Below are 22,696 nucleotides of genomic sequence, written 5' to 3'. Positions count from 1 at the left end.
ATTCAGTAAGACAACTCAACCATGTGGTAGGATTAACTGATTTTATTATTATTTTACTTATTTATTTTTAATTCAGGTATAATTAATATACAGTGTTATACTAGTTTCAGATGTATAAGTGATTTTATTATTGCGTTGTAGTTTCTTGAAATTTTTTTTTAAGTATAAGTGGTTATTTTCCCCAAAATGGTCTCTAGATAACTCACCTTGCAATGGAAATGCACTATTATCATGGATTGTCATCAACTCGATTCAAACCTATCTTATGTAAAAGCTTCAAATTGTTTTTGCTCTAAATAGAGTCCTTGTGACTATTGAACATGTCAATATTTCTTAACATCTTATGCCATTTAATAAGGTCTTTTGTTCCAAATGAACCTGGCCTTTCCTAAGGACATAGATAAGCTTCAAAGGATAGGTAAGTAAGGTTAAACCATTTCCAGTGGTAAATCATATCCTGGTTACATATTCAAAAAAATATAAACTAAAAAACCTCATTTTATTGTCAGTTATGAAGACATTTTTATTTTCCTAATGTCGATTTTTCTTGACCTTATTATTTTTTCTATTTCTTCCTCTTCTGTCAAGTAACTTCAGTAATTCCATAGACAGACTGAATATACAAATAGACAACAGTTTGACCATGTATGAAAATAGAACTTGACCATGAGCCTCTGGAGCAAACAACATGGGAAGCCAAACCACAACCTCTAAGACATCAGCCCAAAATGGTCAATTTGGGCTGGGTCAAAATGGGTTATTCAATAACCCCCAGCTTCCCTATTTTTTGCCACCATTCCAACTCAGGATCAATCAGAGAAGCTTAAATATGCCCTCCACACAATCACCCTAAATGCCCCCCTTCTCATTAGCCCATCTCATTTCCTCATGTCCACAATCTCCAATCAGAACACATCTGAGGCCTCTTTTTCCACAATAAAGCTTTTCCACTGACAAGCCCACCTTTGCATCTCTGCCAAATGCAAGTGATGGTGGCTAGAGGAAACTCTGAATAACTTCTGTTTGTTCTCCTTTAAGTGGTCTTTGTTTATTTCCACACCATAAACTTATATGATGAAAAAGGGGAACTTATATAAATAATTATTTTTACTCTTTGATAAGAATTGGAATGTCAAGATTAAACTTTGCTATGTGGGATGCCTTGTGCATCCTTATAAGCTCAGACTTCAGTGTTCCCTTCTCCTATACTCTAAAATCCTGTACCCCTTGAAGCCTTGACTCATAACCCCAGCCCTTTGACTAACTACTGGGTTTCTCTGTTCTCACTGTGTAGGTGTGGGGCAAACCTGGAAAAAAAAATTGTAATGCTGTGCCATAGGAAAATAACTTTGCACCAGACACTTGAATAAACATTCTATGGGAAGTACCTTTCATGATTCTCATGGTGACCGTGACCCTTCATTCATTCAAGTCAATATTTCTTGAGGATATACTTTGTGCCAAAGACTTTGCTAGGCCTTGAATATGTAAATAGTGGGACTGGGGGCAATTTTTTTTCTATCTAATAGGACTGGCTAGGAACATGGTCATTTTTTTTCATAAAAGTACACATAAATACATAATAACAGACTGTAATATGTGCCAGGAAGGAAAAGTACAGGGCGCTATGAAAAACTTAAAATTGCTTAGGCTTATGGGACGTCTATCTAAGAAAGAAAGATTTAATCTGTGACATCCCCCCCTCCCCCCTGCCCAAGATGAGTAAGAGTTAGCCAGGCAAAGGGCTAGGGGTTGGTTTTCCAGGCTGGGAAAACTCTACTGCCAAAGTAATAGAGAAAGCTTTGTGTCTGTGTAAAAAATGAACAAAAGCCAGTGTAATTAAAACATAAAAAACATCTAAGATGGTGATGAGAGTTGAGAGGGGAGGTAGGCAGTACTTTGTAAATTATATTTGGATTTTAATCAGAATGCAGTAGAAATAAGTGAAAGGATTTAAACAGAGCAATGATACGGATTGATTTACTTTTAAGGACACTGCTCCAGCTACTGTTGTGTGAAGAATGAATTGTAAGGGGGAGTAGAAAAGTGAGGCTTATTGGGGTTCCGATGTAGAAATCCAGGTGAAAGTTACCCTGGCTATGATTGCAACAATGGATGTGAAGAGAAATAGATGGATTCTAAGCATATTCTGGAAGTAGAATATGCAATATGTTCTTCAAACTGACCAGAAGAATTCAAGCTGGGAAAACTACTTATTCTTATATTCCTTCTCCTATTCTTGAATGTTGAATACCAAGCTCTTAAAGAAAATGAACTGTCCTATTGCCTGAGGTAGACAAAATCTGGAATGGCACCTACAGTCCCCTAACCCCCTTATTCTTATTCTCCAGGCACCCCCATGGCCTGGAGAGCGTGTATGGAAAGACATAACGGGCTGTGTGTGCAGTATTAGTGACCCTTCTTAGACAATGGCTAAATGGGCTGGGTTCTAATCACGGTCCCAAGGAAAATATTCAATTTGATCTCTGGGCACTAAGTGGAAAAAATGTGTTCATAGTCACATTTCAACCCCAAACTCAGATCTTTGAACATGCCTCACCTTTCTCTGTCTGTTGGAAACAAACCTGTTCCTTTCTGGTTTATCTGCTCCACAGTTGTTAACATCAGAAGCATGGACTTCTTCCTATTAACTGTTTCAGTCCTAAGGTTCACCTTTCAGAAAGTGATCCAAAATCTATGATTTTCATGACATATTAAAAAGTCATCTTTATTTTTAACACTTAATACTGCATAATCCTATATTATACTTCTGTGAGTCCATTTATAATTGGCAGATTTCCTTCACTAGAGTATAATCCTCATGAGGGCACAAAATAGAGGTTCACTCTATATTTGTTAGAGAATCAAATGAATAAATGAAGTGTGTTGGACCAAGATAAAGCTAGGAAAAGGTGGTAGGCATGAGGAGAAGTAATGGATAAAACCAACATTTTACACATTATTTTGTTCATTTTCCTCACCCAGTCATGATAAAATAGAATTGAGGATAATTAAATTCCTAGCCTTGACACCTATAAAGATTGTATTTACAGGTTCTTTCAGAGGCCATGATATTCTCACTTCAGCCTGTCCCAGAGGGAAGCCCTTTGCACTCTACAATTTTTGAGATGAGGAATTTGGCACAGAGAACTTGGGTGGAAGGGTGAAGTTCACACACTTGTGATAGAATTGTAATTGTAATTTAAAACTCTTGGATCACATCTGTTGAACCTGCCAAACTGTGAACTCTATCAAAGTAGGAACTCTGTCTTTACATCTATGGGTTGGTAACTATATTCTTCAGGACAAAGTAAAAGTAAAGTCAGCAAGACTCATTAGTTTTCTTGAATTAGCTACTGCCATCACCCCCTGATGTAGTTGAAGACACTTTATTTTGGAGAGATTAAGAAACTTGCCCATAAATAGTAAATGGCTGAACAAGGATTTGAGCCCAATTCTGTCTGAATCCACACCTTGATTTCTTAACCATTCTACTAAGTTAAAATATCAGTACATTTTGCTACTTAGCAGCAATTTACTCCTACTACTCAAAGTCAAATCCCTCACAATGGCATTTACAAAAAAATTCCCATTATTCTTAAGATCTGACCAATCTAAATCCCACCACCATCTTTTAGCTGATGACTCATGTACTGATTTTTGAAGATACGGGAAGCCTTTGATTTGAACTTTTAATTCCCCTTCTCTTTAACTTGCCTTCACTCAATATCAGTACCTTACGTGCCTTCTCAGATTTTTTTCAAATTTCTCTCTAATGACAATTTCCCCCACTAATTTCTTCATCAATCTTTGATTTATGCTTTTATCATTGGCTCCTTCTACCTTTACCACCTGGCTCCCCCATTACTCCTCACAATCATAGTTCCAATGCTCTGCTCTTCCTTGAACTAACAACACTGCTGAAGATTCAGTTACTGCCTTCTGTTACTCTTTCTTCATCTCTCACTTCCACTCTCAGAATAGTTTTAACTTCATGGCTTCATATTAAAATAATACCAAACTATAATATCTTCCAATGCATCTCATAGGCCTTTGCATTTGTATTGTATACATTGCAAACATTTCAACATGGTGCTCACTTTATGACTTAAATCTAGCATTTTAGCTCTATATCCCACTGAGTGTGCGTATACATATACATATGTTAAATCAAACACTATGCTATGTGTTTACACATGTTATTACCTCTTTTTGCAATGACTCAATCTCTACCAATCAATAATTCTCCATTCTTCAAAGCCTAGTTCAAAGTACCTCATATACTATGACTCTATACTTAATTATATCCTTTGTCAGAAATAGTCTTTCATCACTCTTTTAAAGCTTGAAACATTTTTCCATTGTATGTATTCACAAATGTGTTATCTGATCACTCTAAATAAAAAGTTCCTTGAATATAAAGATTGTGTTTAATTAAAACAAAATTTCAAATTTCAGAGGAGTGTACAAAATATTTTTGAAATCTCAAGGCAACATGTATAGCTTATCACAATGGTTGATCATCACATGTACCTGGTAACCATTATATTCAGAGTCTGTCTATAATCCACATTAGAACATACAGAAAGATTCTCTAATGTTTCCTTTATAGGGTCTATCATAATAAGAAAGCATTACAAATATAAACAAACTTACACTACTATATTTTATAGTAAGCATATACCCAAATTCTGTAATCCTTGTCTGTACTTACCTCAATCCCTACAAACAGAATCAAGTAAGATTCTGTGTATTTATGTTCATACCTAATTTATTTTGTGTACATGAATTCAGACATTTCACATGAATATGACCCAGCTATGGGAACATACTTCTGTATTTAATCCTTTTTTTATGACCTGCTCTAAATAGGAAAGTTTAGGCAAGCAAAAGTATAAATATTTTTTAACTACTGTATTAAATCTGAAGGTCAATAAAGATGATATGCATCTCATGGTATAAGAAAAACCTGGGTGAGAAAATAAAATATTTCATTGTCTTAAGACACCCATTATCTTTAAATACTAAGTCTCCATTATTATACTCAATATAACAAATTGAAGATGTATTCTTAAGAGTTATTCAATAAAGTTAAATGCCAATGAAATGTGGCTAATAGAGGGAGTATTTCCATATTATATCTTCCCATTTAATCTTTCATTTAATAATTTAAGTAAATAAGTTGAATGACTCAAGTACCTTTTCCAAACCTTCTTCCTTCAGGCTGATCACATCCAAATCAAAATCTGTTCGCAAGCCATTGGTTTTATTGAAAGTTATTCTGCCTGTGAGACCTTCCCAGTGTGCCTACAGGGAAAGAAAATGGATTAGTAAAGAAAGAAAGAAAGAAAGAAAGAAAGAAAGAAAGAAAGAAAGAAAGAAAGAAAGAAAGAAAGGAAGGAAGGAAGAAAGATAGATAAAACATTTTTTTCACACAAAAAATAACAAACATTATTTTCTTCTCCTAAATTGACATCACTACTAATTTTTAAAACATTTTTTTCTCTTCTGAACTTTAGAGGATTTTTTTCTACAGAAATTATCTTAGTCACAATACAGAATTTATTACAAATTTTTCATTTTAAATAATGCCCTTTATAGGCATAACTTTTTATGAGAAATTTGAAGATTATGTTTTAAATAGCAAAGTTCCTTCAGCAAACTGAGAATAATTTAGTTACATATTATAATAAATGAGATAGTCAATGTCTCACTGGAGATTGCAAATAGAATTACTATTATAAAATACCACTCCTAAATTCATACTAATATGAACATAAACTTATTTTATTACAAGGAAAGAAAATGAATTTAGGAAAACCTATGTTATACAACTTCAATTATGCACTTTCCTCTTAGAATAATTAACTTATTACTTTATTTTCCCTTAAGTGAGACTGGGAGAAACATATCCAAATTACTTCATATCTAACTATACTTCGTGTAAAAAGAGCTTTCCATGTAGTAGGAAGTGGAAATAAAATTTTCCAGTTATACAATGGGTTCACCCATCACAGGTAAACAAATCTTTGAGCTTTAGTTTTAATATAAAAAGTTTTCTCATTCTGCTAGCTACATAGACAAACTAATGTTTTCCATATTTGTCATTTAGAAATAATTTAGAAAAATAGTTATATATGAAAACTTTAAGTAGTGTATACTTACAGTTAAATGTTTGAAAGAATATACACCACGATCCAAACAAATAAAACCAAATAGATTATAGGTAACATTTCAATAAGCACTACAAATGGATATCATTATCACATTTCTTAGGTTCCATGTATTTCTGTACTTATGTATAGGGATGACAAAACAGTTTTAGGCTAATAAATTACAAATAAAACAGAAAATATTACAATACATATCTACATACATATTACAACATGTCATCACTGAGTTTAAACATGTGTTAACCAGTCTCCAATAAGGAAGAAAAAAATATTGTTAACCCAAACTCTTCCAAAAATAATAACCTCAGGTGATTAACAAAAATGCATATTAGTACAAAAATAGACATTGTGAGCAAGAAGTACTGGGGCGCCTGGGTGGCTCAGTCAGTTAAGCATCTGACTCCGGCTCATGTCATGATCTCGCAACCGTTTGTGAGTTCGAGCCCCGCGTCGGGCTCTGTGTTGACAGCTCGGAGCCTGGAACCTGCTTTGGATTCTGTGTCTCCTTCTCTTCCTGCCCCTCCCCAGCTCACACTCTGCTTCTCTCTCAAAAATAAATAAACACTAAAAAAGTACAGAAGTAGAAGCGTAGGATAGTAAAACAAATCTGGGATAAAGGCAGTATAAGGAAACACTCATCAGGTGAAAATGCACAACTAATAACAGTGAATCACAAATTTAACTCTGAACTTCCTAGTGACCAAAGCAATGAAGAAAATGTGATCTAAACACAATACATAGGGTCCATATTTTAAGACATACCAACTGCCCAGGAGAAGAAACTTTTCATGGCAGTGAAACCTGAGAGGAGTGTCTCCTGTTGGTCCTCATAAAGAGGCACACTGTGTGATTTAATGGACAAGGTCCTCAGCAACACCTTACAATAAATATAATAGTAAGTTTCATACAACTGTTTTCTTATATGACTGTTGAACACACATCTCAGTACTCATATGCTGCATTCAGAAAGCATTTCTTCAACTAGCCAAGTCTGTGCACTATGTTTGCAGCCCTTTGATGTTCAGTTTTAAACCAGATGTAAATGTAGAATGTGAAACAAATAAATGAACTACATATTCTTCAGGGAGTGTCATTTCACCTATCTGAGAATCTGTTAAAAATTACACAAGGAAAATTCATAGGTATTCTTTGCCAAGGAACTGGAGATTCTTTTAAAAAAAATTAATGTTTTTATTTATTTTTGAGAGAGAGACAGAGAGAGAGAGAGACAGAAAGAGAGAGAGAGAGAATGGGGGAGGGGCAGAGAGAGAGGGGGACACAGAGTCCAAAGCAGGCTCCAGGCTCTGAGCTGTCAGCACAGAGCCTAATGCCAGGCTCAAACTCGCAACTGTGAGATCATGACCTGAGCTGAAAATTATTAATTTTGCTTGTACGGAGGAAGAAAGTAAGTTTAATTAAAAGATAAAAGTTCACCTGTGAAGAAAACTGAACTAATCTCAAATCATTCACCTTGAGGACAAAAGAGAACAGGCACATGTGCTTCTCCTGACATACCTCTTTGATTAGGCTCATAAAACGGGTCCCAAAGCGCCAGGGTTTGTGTCTATTACACTGTAAGGAACTGACTGTCATCTGGGGAAACTGTTGGACGCCCACAGACACCACGTGCACCGCATCATACATTAGAGCAGCGTCAGTCTGAAAGCCAAGAAAAAGGAAATATGGAGTCAATACAACATGTGAAACCCATGACAGAAGGTTTGGAAGGGGAGAGAAGGAAGAGGTAAGAGAAACATATACTCAGTTTATCTTTATGTAAGTGAGAAAACAATATTTCCCATGATCTGGTTCTCTTAAATAAGGTATTGTTATCAATTGCTACATCAGCTCCATTAGAACATTTGACCTGTCTTCCCTTTCCTGAAGTAATAACCCAATTTCATATTGTCCTAGTATCTTTGTTGAAGTAGGAAATGTGTGAAGACATTCATTATTTTATTTTTTTGCCACCCCCTCTGTCTCTGCCTTACTCTGTCTCTACACACACACACACACACACACACACACACACACACACATACAATGAATGCAATTAGGAACGTTTTAAATGATTAAATAAATTACATATTGTATATAAAAGTAAATAAACAATTTTCTTGTATAGGAAGAACAAAAGAGATTTGAAAGGAGATTCACCTAAAAAGCTTCATTATAACCCCTGATCTTTTCTTCAATATAATTTTTCAGAAGATTCAATCTCAGAAATGAATGCTACTGTTTTGAATCTCAATACATGTATTAATCCCTTTTTAAGAAACTAAGCTTAATCCCCTGTCCTGTTTTCTTTTCCCCCAAATTTCCATATGAATAAAAGTTCATTTTGTCTTCTCAAGTAAAACGAATATGAATTCTGTGTTTGCACCTGCTCAAATGACTGTCCACTTTAGAAACTGATGATAAAAAATAAAATGTTTATAAGTCGAAACAAACCAGAGGCTCCATGACCGTCAGCGGCTGTGTTAAATGGAGCCTCACATTGTGTTTGACGGATGGATGCCAGGCTCACTACCTACAGAAGAGGGCCACACTGACAGTACTGCTAGAAATGAACTTTGGGCCATCTGCTTGGCATGCTTCGGAATAAAAGCATATATTTCCTCTTCTCATTCACACAATTAGTGAGCTGTGAAATGAATTCCAAAATGGATAGGAACCCCGTAGATTATAGCGTTTGCCACAATACAATACAAAATGAGTACACACAGTAGCTTTCATGCAAATGGATCCTAAGGAGCTTTACCACATAAAATGGAAGACGGGTAAAGAGCACAATGCAATGACAGAACATAATAATAATGCCATTTTATAGTTCATAAATCTTTGGGGAATATAGCTCAGATTCATAACCTTCACTTTGTAAATACCAGCTGACTACTTTCGCATACTCTGATGGCTGCAAAGTGAAAAGAGAATCATGGAGTTGATACAGGCATACATCATGAGCCTGAAGATTAGACTGATATTTGTCTTTGGCCTGAAGTAACATTCAGGTGACGTATACAGCACACAGGTGGTCATAAAAACAGTTCCCACAATATGAAAGACACATTAGATTTTAAAATAAAATAAATTAAAAAAAATATCACCGTTAACAAAGGTGGAGAGGAATGAACACTTTCAAACACTACAAAGATAAAGGGCAATTTTGCAACTTGCAAAAGAAGCCTTAAAAATATCCATGTTCTTTTTAATCCAGTAATTTCTTTCTGGAATTTCCCATAAGGATATCAGGGATAAGACAAAAGCTACATACATGATTTATTTTTATTTATAAAGTGGAAACCTACTGAATGTTCAAATTAAGGAAACACAATAAAATCACAATGATATTACATATAACTAATAACTATGTTTTGAAAAATAATCAATTAGATGAGAAGTTGCATGTGATATGATGCTAAGTGTAAACACTGATGATAACAGAGCTGTATGTCCAGCATAAACTATTATACATCTTCATGTACTTCATTATGTACTATTTAATTTATTTAATTCTCACAATAATGGTTTAATAAAAGCACCACTATTGTTCCCATTCATCAATTGACAAAACCAACTTTGGGAGATGTTAAGTAACTAGGCAAAGTCACACAGTTATTAAGTGGAAAGACCCAGATTCAAACAGACTCTCTGCTCATAGCTAGTATTCTTAACCACCATATTACATGTTATATCAACAACAGCAGATCAAAAAGAAGAAAATACACCAAAATGAAACCAATAATTACTCTTGAAAGTTAATAATTAATGGAACTTAATGTTTTCTTTTTATGTATTTTTCTACAGTTTTTTTTAAATTAGAAGATTGCTGAATACCATTCAATAATTCTCAACATGAAAATTTTTATCTATTCCCACAAAAATAACTAAAAGAACATCAATACAATATTACTACCATCCTGCCATGATTTACTTATGTGATATTATATGACTTACATGATCTTATATGACTTATATGGACGTCCTAGAATAGTAATCTTATCTAAAATGGCAATGCTGAGAAAGTATTTTACTAATTTAAGAGTTCAAAAACTGCTTTTGCAACAGAGTTTCAGTGTCAAGATCAGAGGACACACTAGCTGATAATAAAACTATTTAAGATCTATGATTTTAAATGTAATTATAAAAGATAAATAATAAATTTAAAAAATAAAAGATAAACAAAATTTTAAAAAGATAATATTTATTAAATATAAGAGAAATATTGGAGAAAAAAGTATAAGTACTTAATTTGCTAATCAAATTATTTCTTGAATTTCCAGTTTAAAATATGCTAATTTTTGATACAGTAATACACAGAACTTCTGAAACTACTCTCTACTTATTTATTGTTGTCCTACTTTTAAATTGGTTGTTTTATGTAATAATGAGATATTTTCTGTATATACCTGATATCCTGTCAGACTCAACTTCACTGTCTTATTTACAAATCTATATGTACACAAATTCTTTCACCTTTGTAAAGTTGTGAGAAAACTCTAGTGTTTCAAAAATGTTTTTCTTATTTTCACAAGAATGCATCTGCTTGAAAATGTGTCTTATACTAGTAATAGCATTAGTTAACACTCATTTAGTATTCACTATGTAGGAGGCATTCCCTTTAAACCATTCCCTTTAATTCTCATAGCCATCATCCACTTGAAATCCACTGAGTTTGTATTAAGTAGAAAATTAAGTCAAAGAACAGTTAAGTAACTGGCCTAAGCTCCTAGCATGTCGAGGTGGAGATGGATTCAAATCCATACAATCTATGCAGAGTTCACATCTTTCTCTTTTTTTTTTTTTGCTCAGAGTTCTATATTTAATAAAGCAAAACAGTGTAAATGCTTTTGAACTTACAACATGAAATATCAATAAGTACTTGAATGCATTAATCCATATTATTTTTCAATAAAGCAGTGAATACTCGAGACCCACTCGGAAGATGGTGGCGAAGGAGGACGCTGGGCTCACTGCGTCCTGCTGATTGTGTAGATTCCACCCACATCTGCCTAAATAACCCAGAAAACTGCCAGAAGACTAGCAGAATAGACTCTCCCCAGCCAAGCATAGACGAGAGGCCCACGGAAGAGGGTAGGAAGGGCGGAGCGGTGGTGCATGCTACACAGACTGGCAGGAGGGAGTCAGGGTGATGGAGGATCAGCTCCATGGGCAAGGCAGAGCCCCAAAGTCTGGCTTGCAAAAGTGGAGGGACCAGATGGAGTGTGTTCTGACAGCCAGAAGGACTTAACATCTGGAATGATATAAGTCAACAGCTCTGGTCGGAGAGCAGGAGGGAGAGTTGTTGAGCCTGGGAGGACAGAGTTCAGCTTGGCAGGGAACAAAGGCACTGGGAAGCCCCATGTCCCTCGCCAATCCCCCATCCAAAATCCCAAGGGAACCAGTTCCCATCACAGAACTTGTTTGCACAGCTCAAACACCCAACGCTGTGCTTCTGAGGATCCATTTCTCCCACAGGTCTGCCTCCCTCTGGTTGCCTCAGGGCCCCTCCCGAAGTGAATACTGAAGGCAAAGCAAGCTGAGCCTGCCCCTCCTGCCCCTGTGCACTTTGCAGATCCACCCAGGCTAATACGCCAGATCCCATCGAAGCAGTACCACAAGACTGGCAGTGTGCAAGTAGCCCAGACAGAGGCCACACAACTCCACAGTGAGTCCTGCCCCTGGGAGAGGGGAAGATAAGGTACACACCAGTCTGTGGCCCCAGCGGTGGGCTGGGGGCAGACATCAGGTCTGACTGTGGCCCCGCCCACCAACACAAGTTACTCCAGACAGCACAGAGGAAGACCCCTGCAGTTCCCCGCCATTCCAGGGACTATTTAAAATGAGGAAACAGAAAAATTCTCCTCAAAAGAAACTCCAGGAAGTAGCGACAGCTAACGAATTGATCAAAAATGATTTAAGCAATATAGCAGAAAATGAATTTAAAATAATAGTCATAAAATTAATCGCTGGGCTTGAAAAAAGTATACAGGACAGCAGAGAATCTATTACTACAGAGATCAAGGGACTAAGAAACAGTCAGAAGGAGCTAAAAATGCTATAAATGAGCTGCAAAATAAAAATGGAGGTGACCACAGCTCGGATTGAAGAGGCAGAGGAGAGAATAGGTGAATTAGAAGATAAAATTATGGAAAAAGAAGAAGCTGAGAAAAAGAGAGATAAAAAAATCCAGGAGTATGAGGGGAGACTTAGAGAACTAAGTGACATAATTAAACGAAATAATGTATGCATAATTGGGATTCCAGAGAAGGAAGAGAGAGGGAAAGGTGCTGAAGGTGGACTTGAAGAAATCATAGCTGAGAACTTCCCTGAACTGGGAAGGAAAAAGGCATTGAAACCCAAGAGGCATAGAGAACTCCCTTCAGATGTAACTTGAATCGATCTTCTGCACGACATATCATAGTGAAACTGGCAAAATACAAAGATAAAGAGAGAATTCTGAAAGCAGCTAGGGATAAACATGCTCTAACATATAAAGGGAGACCGATAAGACTTGTGATGGATCTGTCTACTGAAACTCTGCAGGCCAGAAAGGAATGACAGGAAATCTTCAATGTGATGAAGAGAAAAAAATATGCAGCCGAGAATCCTTTATCCAGCAAGTCTGTCATTCAGAATAGAAGCAGAGATAAAGGTTTTCCCAAAAAAACAAAAACTGAAGGAATTCGTAACCACTAAACCAGCTCTACAAGAGATCCTAAGGGGGATCCTGTGAGACAAAGTACCAGAGACATCGTTACAAGCATGAAACCTACAGACATCACAATGACTCTAAACCCATATCTTTCAATAATAACACTGAATGTAAATGGACTAAATGTGCGAACCAAAAGACATAGAGTATCAGAATGGATAAAAAAACAAGACCCCTCTATTTGCTGTCTACAAGAACTCATTTTAGACCTGAGGACACCTTCAGATTGAAAGTGAGGGGATGGAGAACTATCATGCGACTGGATGTCAAAAGAAAGCTGGAGTAGCCATACTTACATCAGACAAACTAGACTTTAAATTAAAGGCTGTAACAAGAGATGAAGAAGGGCATTATATAATAATTACAGGGTCTATCCATCAAGAAGAGCTAACAATTATAAATGTCTATGGACCGAATACAGGAGCCCCCAAATATATAAAACAATTAATCACAAACATAAGCAACCTTATTGATAAGAATGTGGTAATTGCAGGGGACTTTAATACCCCATTTACAACAATGCATAGATCATCTAGACACAGGATCCGAAAGAAACAAGGGCCCTGAATGATACACTGGATCAGATGGACTTGATAGATATATTTAGAACTCTGCATCCCAAAGCAACAGAATATACTTTCTTCTCGAATGCACATGGAACCTTCTCCAAGATAGATCACATACTGGGTCACAAAACAACCTTTCATAAGTATACAAGAATTGAGATCATACCGTGCATACTTTCAGACCACAATGCGATGAAGCTTGAAATCAACCACAAGAAAAAGTCTGGAAAAACTCCAAAAGCATGGAGGTTAAAGAACACCTTACTAAACAATGAATGGGTCAACCAGGCAATTAGAGAAGAAATTACACAATATATGGAAACAAATGAAAATGAAAATACAACAATCCAAACGCTTTGGGATGCAGCTAAGGCAGTCCTGAGAGGGAAAGACATTGCCATCCTGGCATATCTCAAGAAACAAGAAAAATCCCAAATACAAAATCTAACAGCACACCTAAAGGGATAGAAGGAACATAATTAAACATCATAAAAGCCATTTATGAAAAGCCCACAGCTAATATCATCCTCAATGGGGAAAAACTGAGAGCTTTATCCCTGAGATCAGGAACATGACAGGGATGTCCACTCTCACCACTGTTGTTTAACATAGTGTTGGAAGTTCTAGCATCAGCAATCAGACACCAAAGGAAATCAAAGGCATCAAAATTGGCAAAGATGAAGTCAAGCTTTCATTTTTTGCAGATGGCATGATATTATACATGGAAAATCCGACAGACTCCACCAAAAGTCTGCTAGAACTGATACACGAATTCAGCAGTCGCAGGATACAAAATCAATGTACAGACATCAGTTGCATTCTTTTCTTTTTTAATGTTTACTTATTTTTGAGACAGAGAGAGACAGAGCATGAACAGGGGAGGGGCAGAGAGAGAGGGAGACACAGAATCTGAGGCTCCAGTCTCTCTGAGCGGTCAGCACAGAGCCTGACGCGGTGCTCGAACTCACATACTGTGAGATCATGACCTGAGCCGAAGTTGGACGCTTAACCGACTGAGCCACCCAGGCGCCCCGCATTCTTATACACTAATAATGAAGCAACAAATAAAGAAACTTATCCCATTCACAATTGCACCAAGAATCATAAAATACCTAGGAATAAACCTGACCAAAGATGTAAAAGATCTGTATGCTGAAAACTACGGAAAGCTTATGAAGGAAATTGAAGAAGATATAACAAAATGGAAAAACATTCTGTGCTCATGGATTGGAAGAATAAATATTGTTAAAATTTCAACACTACCCAAAGCTATCTACACATTCAATGCAATCCCAATCAAAATTGCACCACCATTCTTCTAGAAGCTAGAACAAGGAATCCTAAAACTTGTGTGGAACCACAAAAGACCCTGAATAGCCAAAGTAATTTTGAAGAAGACCAAAGCAGGAGGCATCAGAATCGCAGACTTTAGGGGCGCCTGGGTGGCTCAGTCGGTTGAGCGTCCGACTTCGGCTCAGGTCGTGATCTCGCTGTTTGTGGGTTCGAGCCCCGCGTCGGGCTCTGTGCTGACAGCTCAGAGCCCGGAACCTGCTTCGGATTCTGTGTCTCCCTCTCTCTCTGACCCTCCCCCGTTCATGCTCTGTCTCTCTCTGTCTCAAAAGTAAATAAACGTTAAAAAAAAAAAAAAAGAATCGCAGACTTTAGCCTCTACTACAAAGCTGTTATCATCAAGACAGCATGGTATTGGCACAAAAACAGACACATAGACCAATGAAATAGAATAGAAACCCCAGAACTAGACCCACAAAAGTATGGCCAACTAATCTTTGACAAAGCAGGAAAGAATATCCAATGGAAAAAAGACAGTCTCTTTAACAAATGGTGCTGGGAGAACTGGACAGCAACATGCAGAAGGATGAAATTAGACCACTTTATTACACCATTCACAAAAACAAACTCACAATGGATAAAGAACCTGAATGTGAGACAGGAAACCATCAAAACCCTAGAGGAGAAAGCAGGAAAACACCTCTCTGACCTCAGCCGTAGCAATCTCTTACTTGACACATCCCCAAAGGCAAGGGAATTAAAAGCAAAAATGAGCTATTGGGACCTCATGAAGATAAAAAGCTTCTGCATAGCAAAGGAAACAATCAACAAAACTGAAAGGCAACCAACGGAATGGGAAAAGATATTTGCAAATGACATATCAGACAAAGGGCCAGTATCCAAAATCTATAAAGAGCTCACCAAACTCCACACCCGAAAAACAATCCAGTGAAGAAATGGCAGAAAACATGAATAGACACTTCTGTAAAGAAGACATCCCGATGGCCAACAGGCACATGAAAAGATGTTCAACATCGTACCTCATCAGGGAAATACAAATCAAAACCACCCTGAGATATCACCTCATGCCAGTCAGAGTGGGTATAATGAACAAAACAGGAGACTATAGATGCTGGAGAGGATGTGGAGAAATGGGAACCCTCTTGCACTGTTGGTGTGAAAGCAAACTGGTGCAGCCACTCTGGAAAACAGTGTGGAGGTTCCTCAAAAAATTAAAAATAGACCTACCCTATGACCCAGCAGTAGCACTGCTAGGAATTTACCCAAGGGATACAGGAATACTGATGCATAGGGGCACTTGTACCCCAATGTTTACAGCAGCACTCTCAACAATAGCTAAATTATGGAAAGAGCCTAAATATCCATCAACTGATGAATGGATAAAGAAATTGTGGTTTATATACACAATGGAATACTACTTGGCAATGAGAAAGAATGAAATATGGCCTTGTAGCAACGTGGATGGAACTGGAGAGTGTTATGCTAAGTGAAATAAGTCATACAGAGAAAGACAGATACCATATGTTTTCACTCCTGTGTGGATCCTGAGAAACTTAACAGAAGACCATGGGGGAGGGGAAGAAAAAAAATGGTGGTTAGAGAGGGAGGGAGCCAAAACATAAGAGACCCCTAAAAACTGAGAACAAACTGAGGGTTTATGGGGGGTGGGTGGGTGATGGGTGTTGAGGAAGGCACCTGTTGGGATGAGCACTGGGTGTTGTATGGAAACCAATTTGACAATAAATTTCATAATAAAAAAAATAATATAATAATAAAAAAAGCAGTAAATACTCAACAAAAATGGACTGCAGAGTAAGGAAATGTAGATTGTGGAGAATTGAAACTACAATATCATAAAAAAGAGATACATCAATGTATGTGATTGGGACAATACTAGGTTATTGGGAAGTTATTCATATTAATTGTGATTTTGTGAAAGTAGATTTCTTGTATGCAGTTGCTGCTCAGGAGGTTTTCAAAAGGAAAAGGTCCTAGAGTGTCTTACAAGATCAGGCTTAATGGAAGTCTCTTTCTCCCAACTCTAAAAGTGTAGAAATTAATTGACCTGCTCTTCCTAAGCCTTCCACCTTCTCATATTGACTTTATAGTCCCTTTCCTTGACTTTCTTCTTGGTGGAAAACAGGAAGAAAAAAAGGGAGGAGGAGTGGAACATAAGAGGGATAAAGTAGAGGAGACACACAGGTTAATTACTTTATCAGTTTTATAATATTATTATTGCTATCAAATTACATTGCATTCTTAACACTATACCACACATCTGGGTCAATGTCTTTATGTGCATTGTCTCATCTAATTCTACCAAGGGTATGTTTTCAGTGATACTACTATTACGAATTTAGAGAGAAGGAAGCTAAAGCTTAGCAAGGTTAAAGTAATTGTCTCAAGGTCTCATCACCTTGAGAAATAAGACTCAGGCAAAGCTTGGTTCTTTGAACTACTGTCCAAACTATCATAACAAAACTCTGGCAGAAATAGGACTTAGAAACAAGACTCAGGCAAGACCTAATTCTTGGAACCACTGTCTGAACTATCATAACCAACTACCTCTCCTAAGCCATATTCCCACTGAAACTATGAAAGGCACTGAAGGATAAACTGATGGCAGCAAGTCTCATATCTTTGGAAGTTCTGCTGAACACCAGACAGTTATGTCCTCAGGTCCCAAAAACTGTATGTCTCTCAGCTGAGATTCAAATAAAAGTTTATTTGGCTCCCAAGTCAGATTATTTTTTTCTTTTACAGAATAGCTACCTCTAAAGAAAGCCTCAGAGTTAAACATAACTGTCATTTAACCAATTAATTTAAAATGGAATATGTGTACAATTTGGTTATTAAAATCCATAAGTGGCTTGGATAAAGCTGGAGTCACTCACATCCTAAACTAGAAAGACAAAAGCTAAGCAGAGAAAAAAAATTGGCAATGAAGATAAAACAGTCTGTCCTATTGTCTCTCTTTTAAGAATAATTACTTATATATAAATAAATCATACTTACCGCAAAGCTAGAATATCTCTTTGCCATGGGAATACAGCCCAGAAGGAAGAGCAGAGTAGGTAGGTACAGACAGATCTAAGTGCAAACTTCCAAGCTTCATGCCAGGTCAAGTGTCTATTGATACTAATAGGAGCCCCTTTGAGAGCCTACCTAAGAGTAGACTGGAATTGAAACTTTATTTTTCTTTCCAAAATAAGTTAGCTAACCTACAAAGAATATCTGTCAGGCAAAAACTTGCTTTGCAAACCTTTAAAATTGTGCGATGTAGTCCTACACATTTCAATAAAACTGTAGTGAACTCACCAAATGGGTGTCTTGAAAAGAGCATGAGAAGTGGCTTCGCATACAGTTTAAATATGCAACAACCATCTCACTAACTTATTGCTGGGTTTATCTTATACCTAGTCTAATCACTTTTAGGCATGGAGCGTGTACAGGGAAGCAGGTGGAAGAATGACAAATGCTAATTTCTATGGCTGAGCTATTGCCACGGAAATTGGTTTAGTCACCCAGTGTGATTTCATCTATCTCAAGCAATCTTAAGCCTGATGAGACTTTCAAGTATTGAAAGAACAGTTTATATTTCTTTTATGCTCTGGAAAAGTCTACTATACATTTTTAAATAATTGAAGAATCAGGGAAATTAGATATTCTCAAAAGTTCAAATGATAAAAATTACCATTGTTTAATATTTTTGATTTTGTATGTATAATTGAAACATTTCTCAATATATAAAGGCAGGAATAATCATAGATGCTGTGAATGGTTAAAACATTTCTATATATTTAGATTTCATTTACAGAAGAATTTGGAACTAAGTAGTTATTAGCAAGCATGTCCAAATTGGCTGCATATGTTATTTTCTGGTTTTGGTTACTGTAATCATCATCATTAAACATCTCCTTTGTAAAGTTCTGGGAGAGATAGGAGTTACAAAAAAAATTAAACATAGCTTTTATTTTCATGAAGCAAACAGTTAGAAATGAACAATTCTGAGCTCCATATAAACTCACCAGGGAATATTGGTACATAAAATCTCTCAGATATTCTAAAGTCTTAGCAAAAAAAAAAAAAAAAAGGCTGTCAAAAATATTTATTTTTCTTTCCAATGCAAAAAGCATCCCTCTGTCCCTCAAGAAATGTGGCTTTTGGGTACTGACACTGAATTGTCACCGGGGAAACTTGGAGCGTAACCTTTCCTAATTTATTTTCTCTATTATGCCAAGCAGAGTTACATTTGTGACAATGTCATTCTGCTTAAGCACTTTTTGCACATCAGGGCTCTTGGCTTAGGTTCCAAACACACCCAGTGTTGTATGTAATAATTTACATTTAAATGTAATCACTCTTAAGAATGACATGATAAATATGTTCTATCTTGATTTAGTGATGGTTTCATGGGTACAAATATATGTCAAAACTTATAAAATTGTATAATTCAAATGTGGGAAGGTTATAGTATGCCAATTTTAGTCCAGATAGACTTAGATAGAATTAAAGAGTGATCATGGACTTTTCTGGAAAGATGGTTCATAGATATCATTTTATTCTAGAAGTATCTAGAATCCTCCCAAACTAAGCATCACTGATCTGTATCTTCTTCCTTCATTGCACACTCTAGTTTTAATAAAACTGCTTATATTTCTTCCTTTTTTTTCTTTCTTTCTAGATCACAAGCATCTTTTGGGTAATAACCATGCCTATCTTTGTAATACCCTGTGTAGTATTCCATACATTGCCATGCCCATAGTAAGTGTATAAAAGCATTTTTCAATAATTTGACAAATTGAACTGAAAAGTTCGTTTAAATTGTAAAAGAAATTGGTATTAGGAAACTCTGAATAACAATCACACTTTGCCACCTAGCTAGAATGTATTACCTCCCAGAGGTACAGTGAACCAAATCTGCCAGCAGCTCAGACCTGGGAGGAATGTGAGTGCAGCCTCTGTCCCGTTTCTAAATGAATTTATAGTAACAGTTCCATGAACACATTTATCTTTCCATTAAATAAGTGCAGGCAGGTCCCCTCTGAGATCTGAATGCTAGCTGGCAGGTGGCAGATCCATTCTGGAACTTCTGTCTCCGATTTTGCTCATTCCTGAATTCCCACCTGAAGTTCAGCGCACAGCACAAAAAGCAGCATGGTCTAACAAATGGAATTTAAGTTTATGAATTCTGGCTCTTTCATTTCATTGACTTGCTCCTTTATCTAAAACAGATAATAAAAAAATTAAATCCCCTTTGCCTTGTTTTCACATTTTATAATTGGACATAAAAAATGATGATCTGCCCTATCTTGTGCTTGTTGGAAAATCACTTTTAAAAACCAGAGAGTTCCAGGAGAAAAACAATTACAAATATTATCTTCAATTAGAAGATGTGGACATTAAGGGCAGTGGGGAAAGGGTGGATTCTGACCTCTGGAGCTCCCTTGTGCAGACAGCACAAGTCTAAAGGGGACAGAGAATCATCCACCCTTCTGAGCAAGGGTGAGGATCACACATGGAAGGCAGGCTGGTGTTTGCTTATTCAGCTGGCACACTGCACCAGCACTCTGCCCGGCTCAGAGCAGGTGCGCAGAGTCCGCTAACTGAACTGAGGGGACTGAAGAAGAAATGCCCTCAGACCCAGTCGGGAGCCAATTGTCAGAGACAATTCTCCCAGTTACACTGCAGCTGCCATCATGCTTTCTCTGCTGCCGGCTCATTGTACTACTCTGAAACAGAGTTCTTTACCAGCAGCTGCGTGGCCCACACAGACTGCATGAGATAATACATTAAAGCAGTGTGCACAGTCTCTGGCACATGGTGCATAGGCAGGTGTTAGACGATGATGATGATGATCACCAGAAGAGCGGTAATCTCTTCAAGATGGATACGGTCCAAAACAAGGAACTGGTTTAGAAAGCATAATGTTTCAACCCTTCTGCACCCACTGTTACCCTAAATGAGGGAACAGAACTCATGCTGTTCAAGAAAGCAGACCAAGTTCTGAAAGGGAGAGGAGAGGAAAGGAAATTACCAAACAACAACAATGTGATCCCTATGAAGTGTGATGTGTACACAATACCACAACTCAGAGCTCAAAAACAAAAATCCAAAAAATAAAAAGCCACAATCCTGCATACACCCATGTTACCTGAGAGGTTTCGAATTTAAGAATAAATATAAGTAGTAACGAATTACAGTATCTTGCATTTGTTACTAAAAGAAGGGCCACTATTGGACAGACACTTACACACCAGACAAATCTGTCTTGTGTTTGTTCTAGTCTTCAGGTTCTCTATCTATAAGAAGAGGGGCTGCAACCAGTTGGATTTTAAGGTGTTTTATGGTTTACATTCATATTCCTAGGAAACTTACATTTCATTCCGATTTTATTTTGGCTTTTTCAATATAATCATAATCTTAATTTATCTATCCTCTCCCCATAATTCTTTATGCTTTATGTGCTCGTGTGATAAACTTTTCTACCAACATTTCATATAAATTAATAAATAATGGAGATCAAAAGTCACCTTTCTTTATCCATTGTCTTGTGGGGCCCAATAAAATCTTCTAACACTTGCATTATATTTCCTTTGTTGGTTAACTTCATTGCTAAACTACTCATCCATGGTAAAACCCACCCTGGCCTCCCAATATTCTACAGAGGAAAAATAAAACCTCTTTTCTCCTATCCAAATTCATTCACTAAGATCCCAGGATTTTATCTTCTTTTGTCTCCTTTTACATAGTAAGAGCATGGATATGCCTATGTTTCACATTTTTTAACTGATCAGAGATATCCCTCTACTGCAGATTAGTTGAGTGAAAGGAGACACCAGAAACTGCATGATGAAAGATCTTTAAAAGCAATATGAATTTTTGTAGCTACCTGTTTTGTATTCAGCACCCATGAAGGCTAAAAAGGGGTAAGAGTTAAAGAGGAAGACACAAAAAAAGAGAAGAGAAAAGAACCAAATGCGTTTCAGCTTCACAAATTGATGAGTTAGAAAGAAAATTCAAGTTCAGTAAATGCTCTGAAAATCAAGTGAAGAAGATAGTACCAGATGATAGTGTTGCTGGATTTCAGCAAAGAATGGTCTGGGCCAGGATTAATGCCATGAGTAATTAAAAGATTCATTTGCTTCATGTCTCCGTGAATTTGTGAATTTGAATAAATGTTTCTGTCTCTTCAAACCAATGCCCTCTGGCTTAAGCTAAAAACAACCAAAAAGTAGTGACAGTTGATTAACCTATTTTGCACAACTAGTAAAATACAATCTAAAATGTGATCTATGCTAATTTTGACAGTAAAGAGTTTTCCTTGACCCTTTATGTTTATATTATTCAATTTTAGGCTTTCAATTTTCCAAGAACTCTTGCTGGATGACATTTTCCTTAACAACACTCAAGAAAATAATTCTACAAACAGCAATGTATCCGTGTAAGCTTTTAGAGTTTTATAAGGTATGAAATTCAGTACACAGAGTTTTAACATTACAATTGTGAAAGGTTTAGGAAAGGACTATTTTGCATTATTTCCAAGAATTACATGTATTTACCATGAATATTTCTATATAATTTTCTTTCTTTCCTACATATATCTTTAAAATGCAGCATTTCCCAAGCAGAAAATCCTGTTTGTTTTTACTCCCACAATTTCTAATTTCCTTTAAAGTTTTATATACAAATTCCAGGGTATTTAGATGTTTCTCAAACACCATGTAGAGAAACTCTTCACCTTTCAAATATAAATGATTAGGGAAAGCTGAGAAGCAGGTTAGAAAATGCAACAGGTTTTCAATTAAAAGTTTCATTTAACTAATGTAATTATTCTTACCTAATTAAATTTTTTCAACTAAGATCAGTCCTTTGAGATATCTCATTCTCTTTTAAAATGTTCCATGAAGCTCTTACTAACGTCCATGAAG

The 22,696-nt window shown here is 36.5% G+C and overlaps 1 protein-coding gene across 5 annotated transcripts in view; it reads right to left on the bottom strand.

The window, feature by feature from the left end:
* Positions 1-22,696, bottom strand: part of GRIK2 (glutamate ionotropic receptor kainate type subunit 2) — a 659,820-nt gene that overhangs the window by 257,525 nt on the left and 379,599 nt on the right. For all 5 annotated transcript variants that reach the window (XM_058734822.1, XM_058734821.1, XM_058734824.1 and 2 more), the window contains exons 8-9: positions 7,689-7,832; positions 5,200-5,307 (exon numbers count right to left, since the gene is read on the bottom strand). In XM_058734822.1, coding sequence (XP_058590805.1) covers positions 5,200-5,307; positions 7,689-7,832 — 252 coding nt within the window. The remainder of the gene's footprint in view (positions 1-5,199; positions 5,308-7,688; positions 7,833-22,696) is intronic.

The sequence above is a fragment of the Neofelis nebulosa genome, chromosome 6 (genome assembly GCF_028018385.1).
Source record: "Neofelis nebulosa isolate mNeoNeb1 chromosome 6, mNeoNeb1.pri, whole genome shotgun sequence".
Lineage (NCBI taxonomy): Eukaryota > Metazoa > Chordata > Mammalia > Carnivora > Felidae > Neofelis > Neofelis nebulosa.
This window is presented reverse-complemented; position numbering and strand designations above follow the sequence as displayed.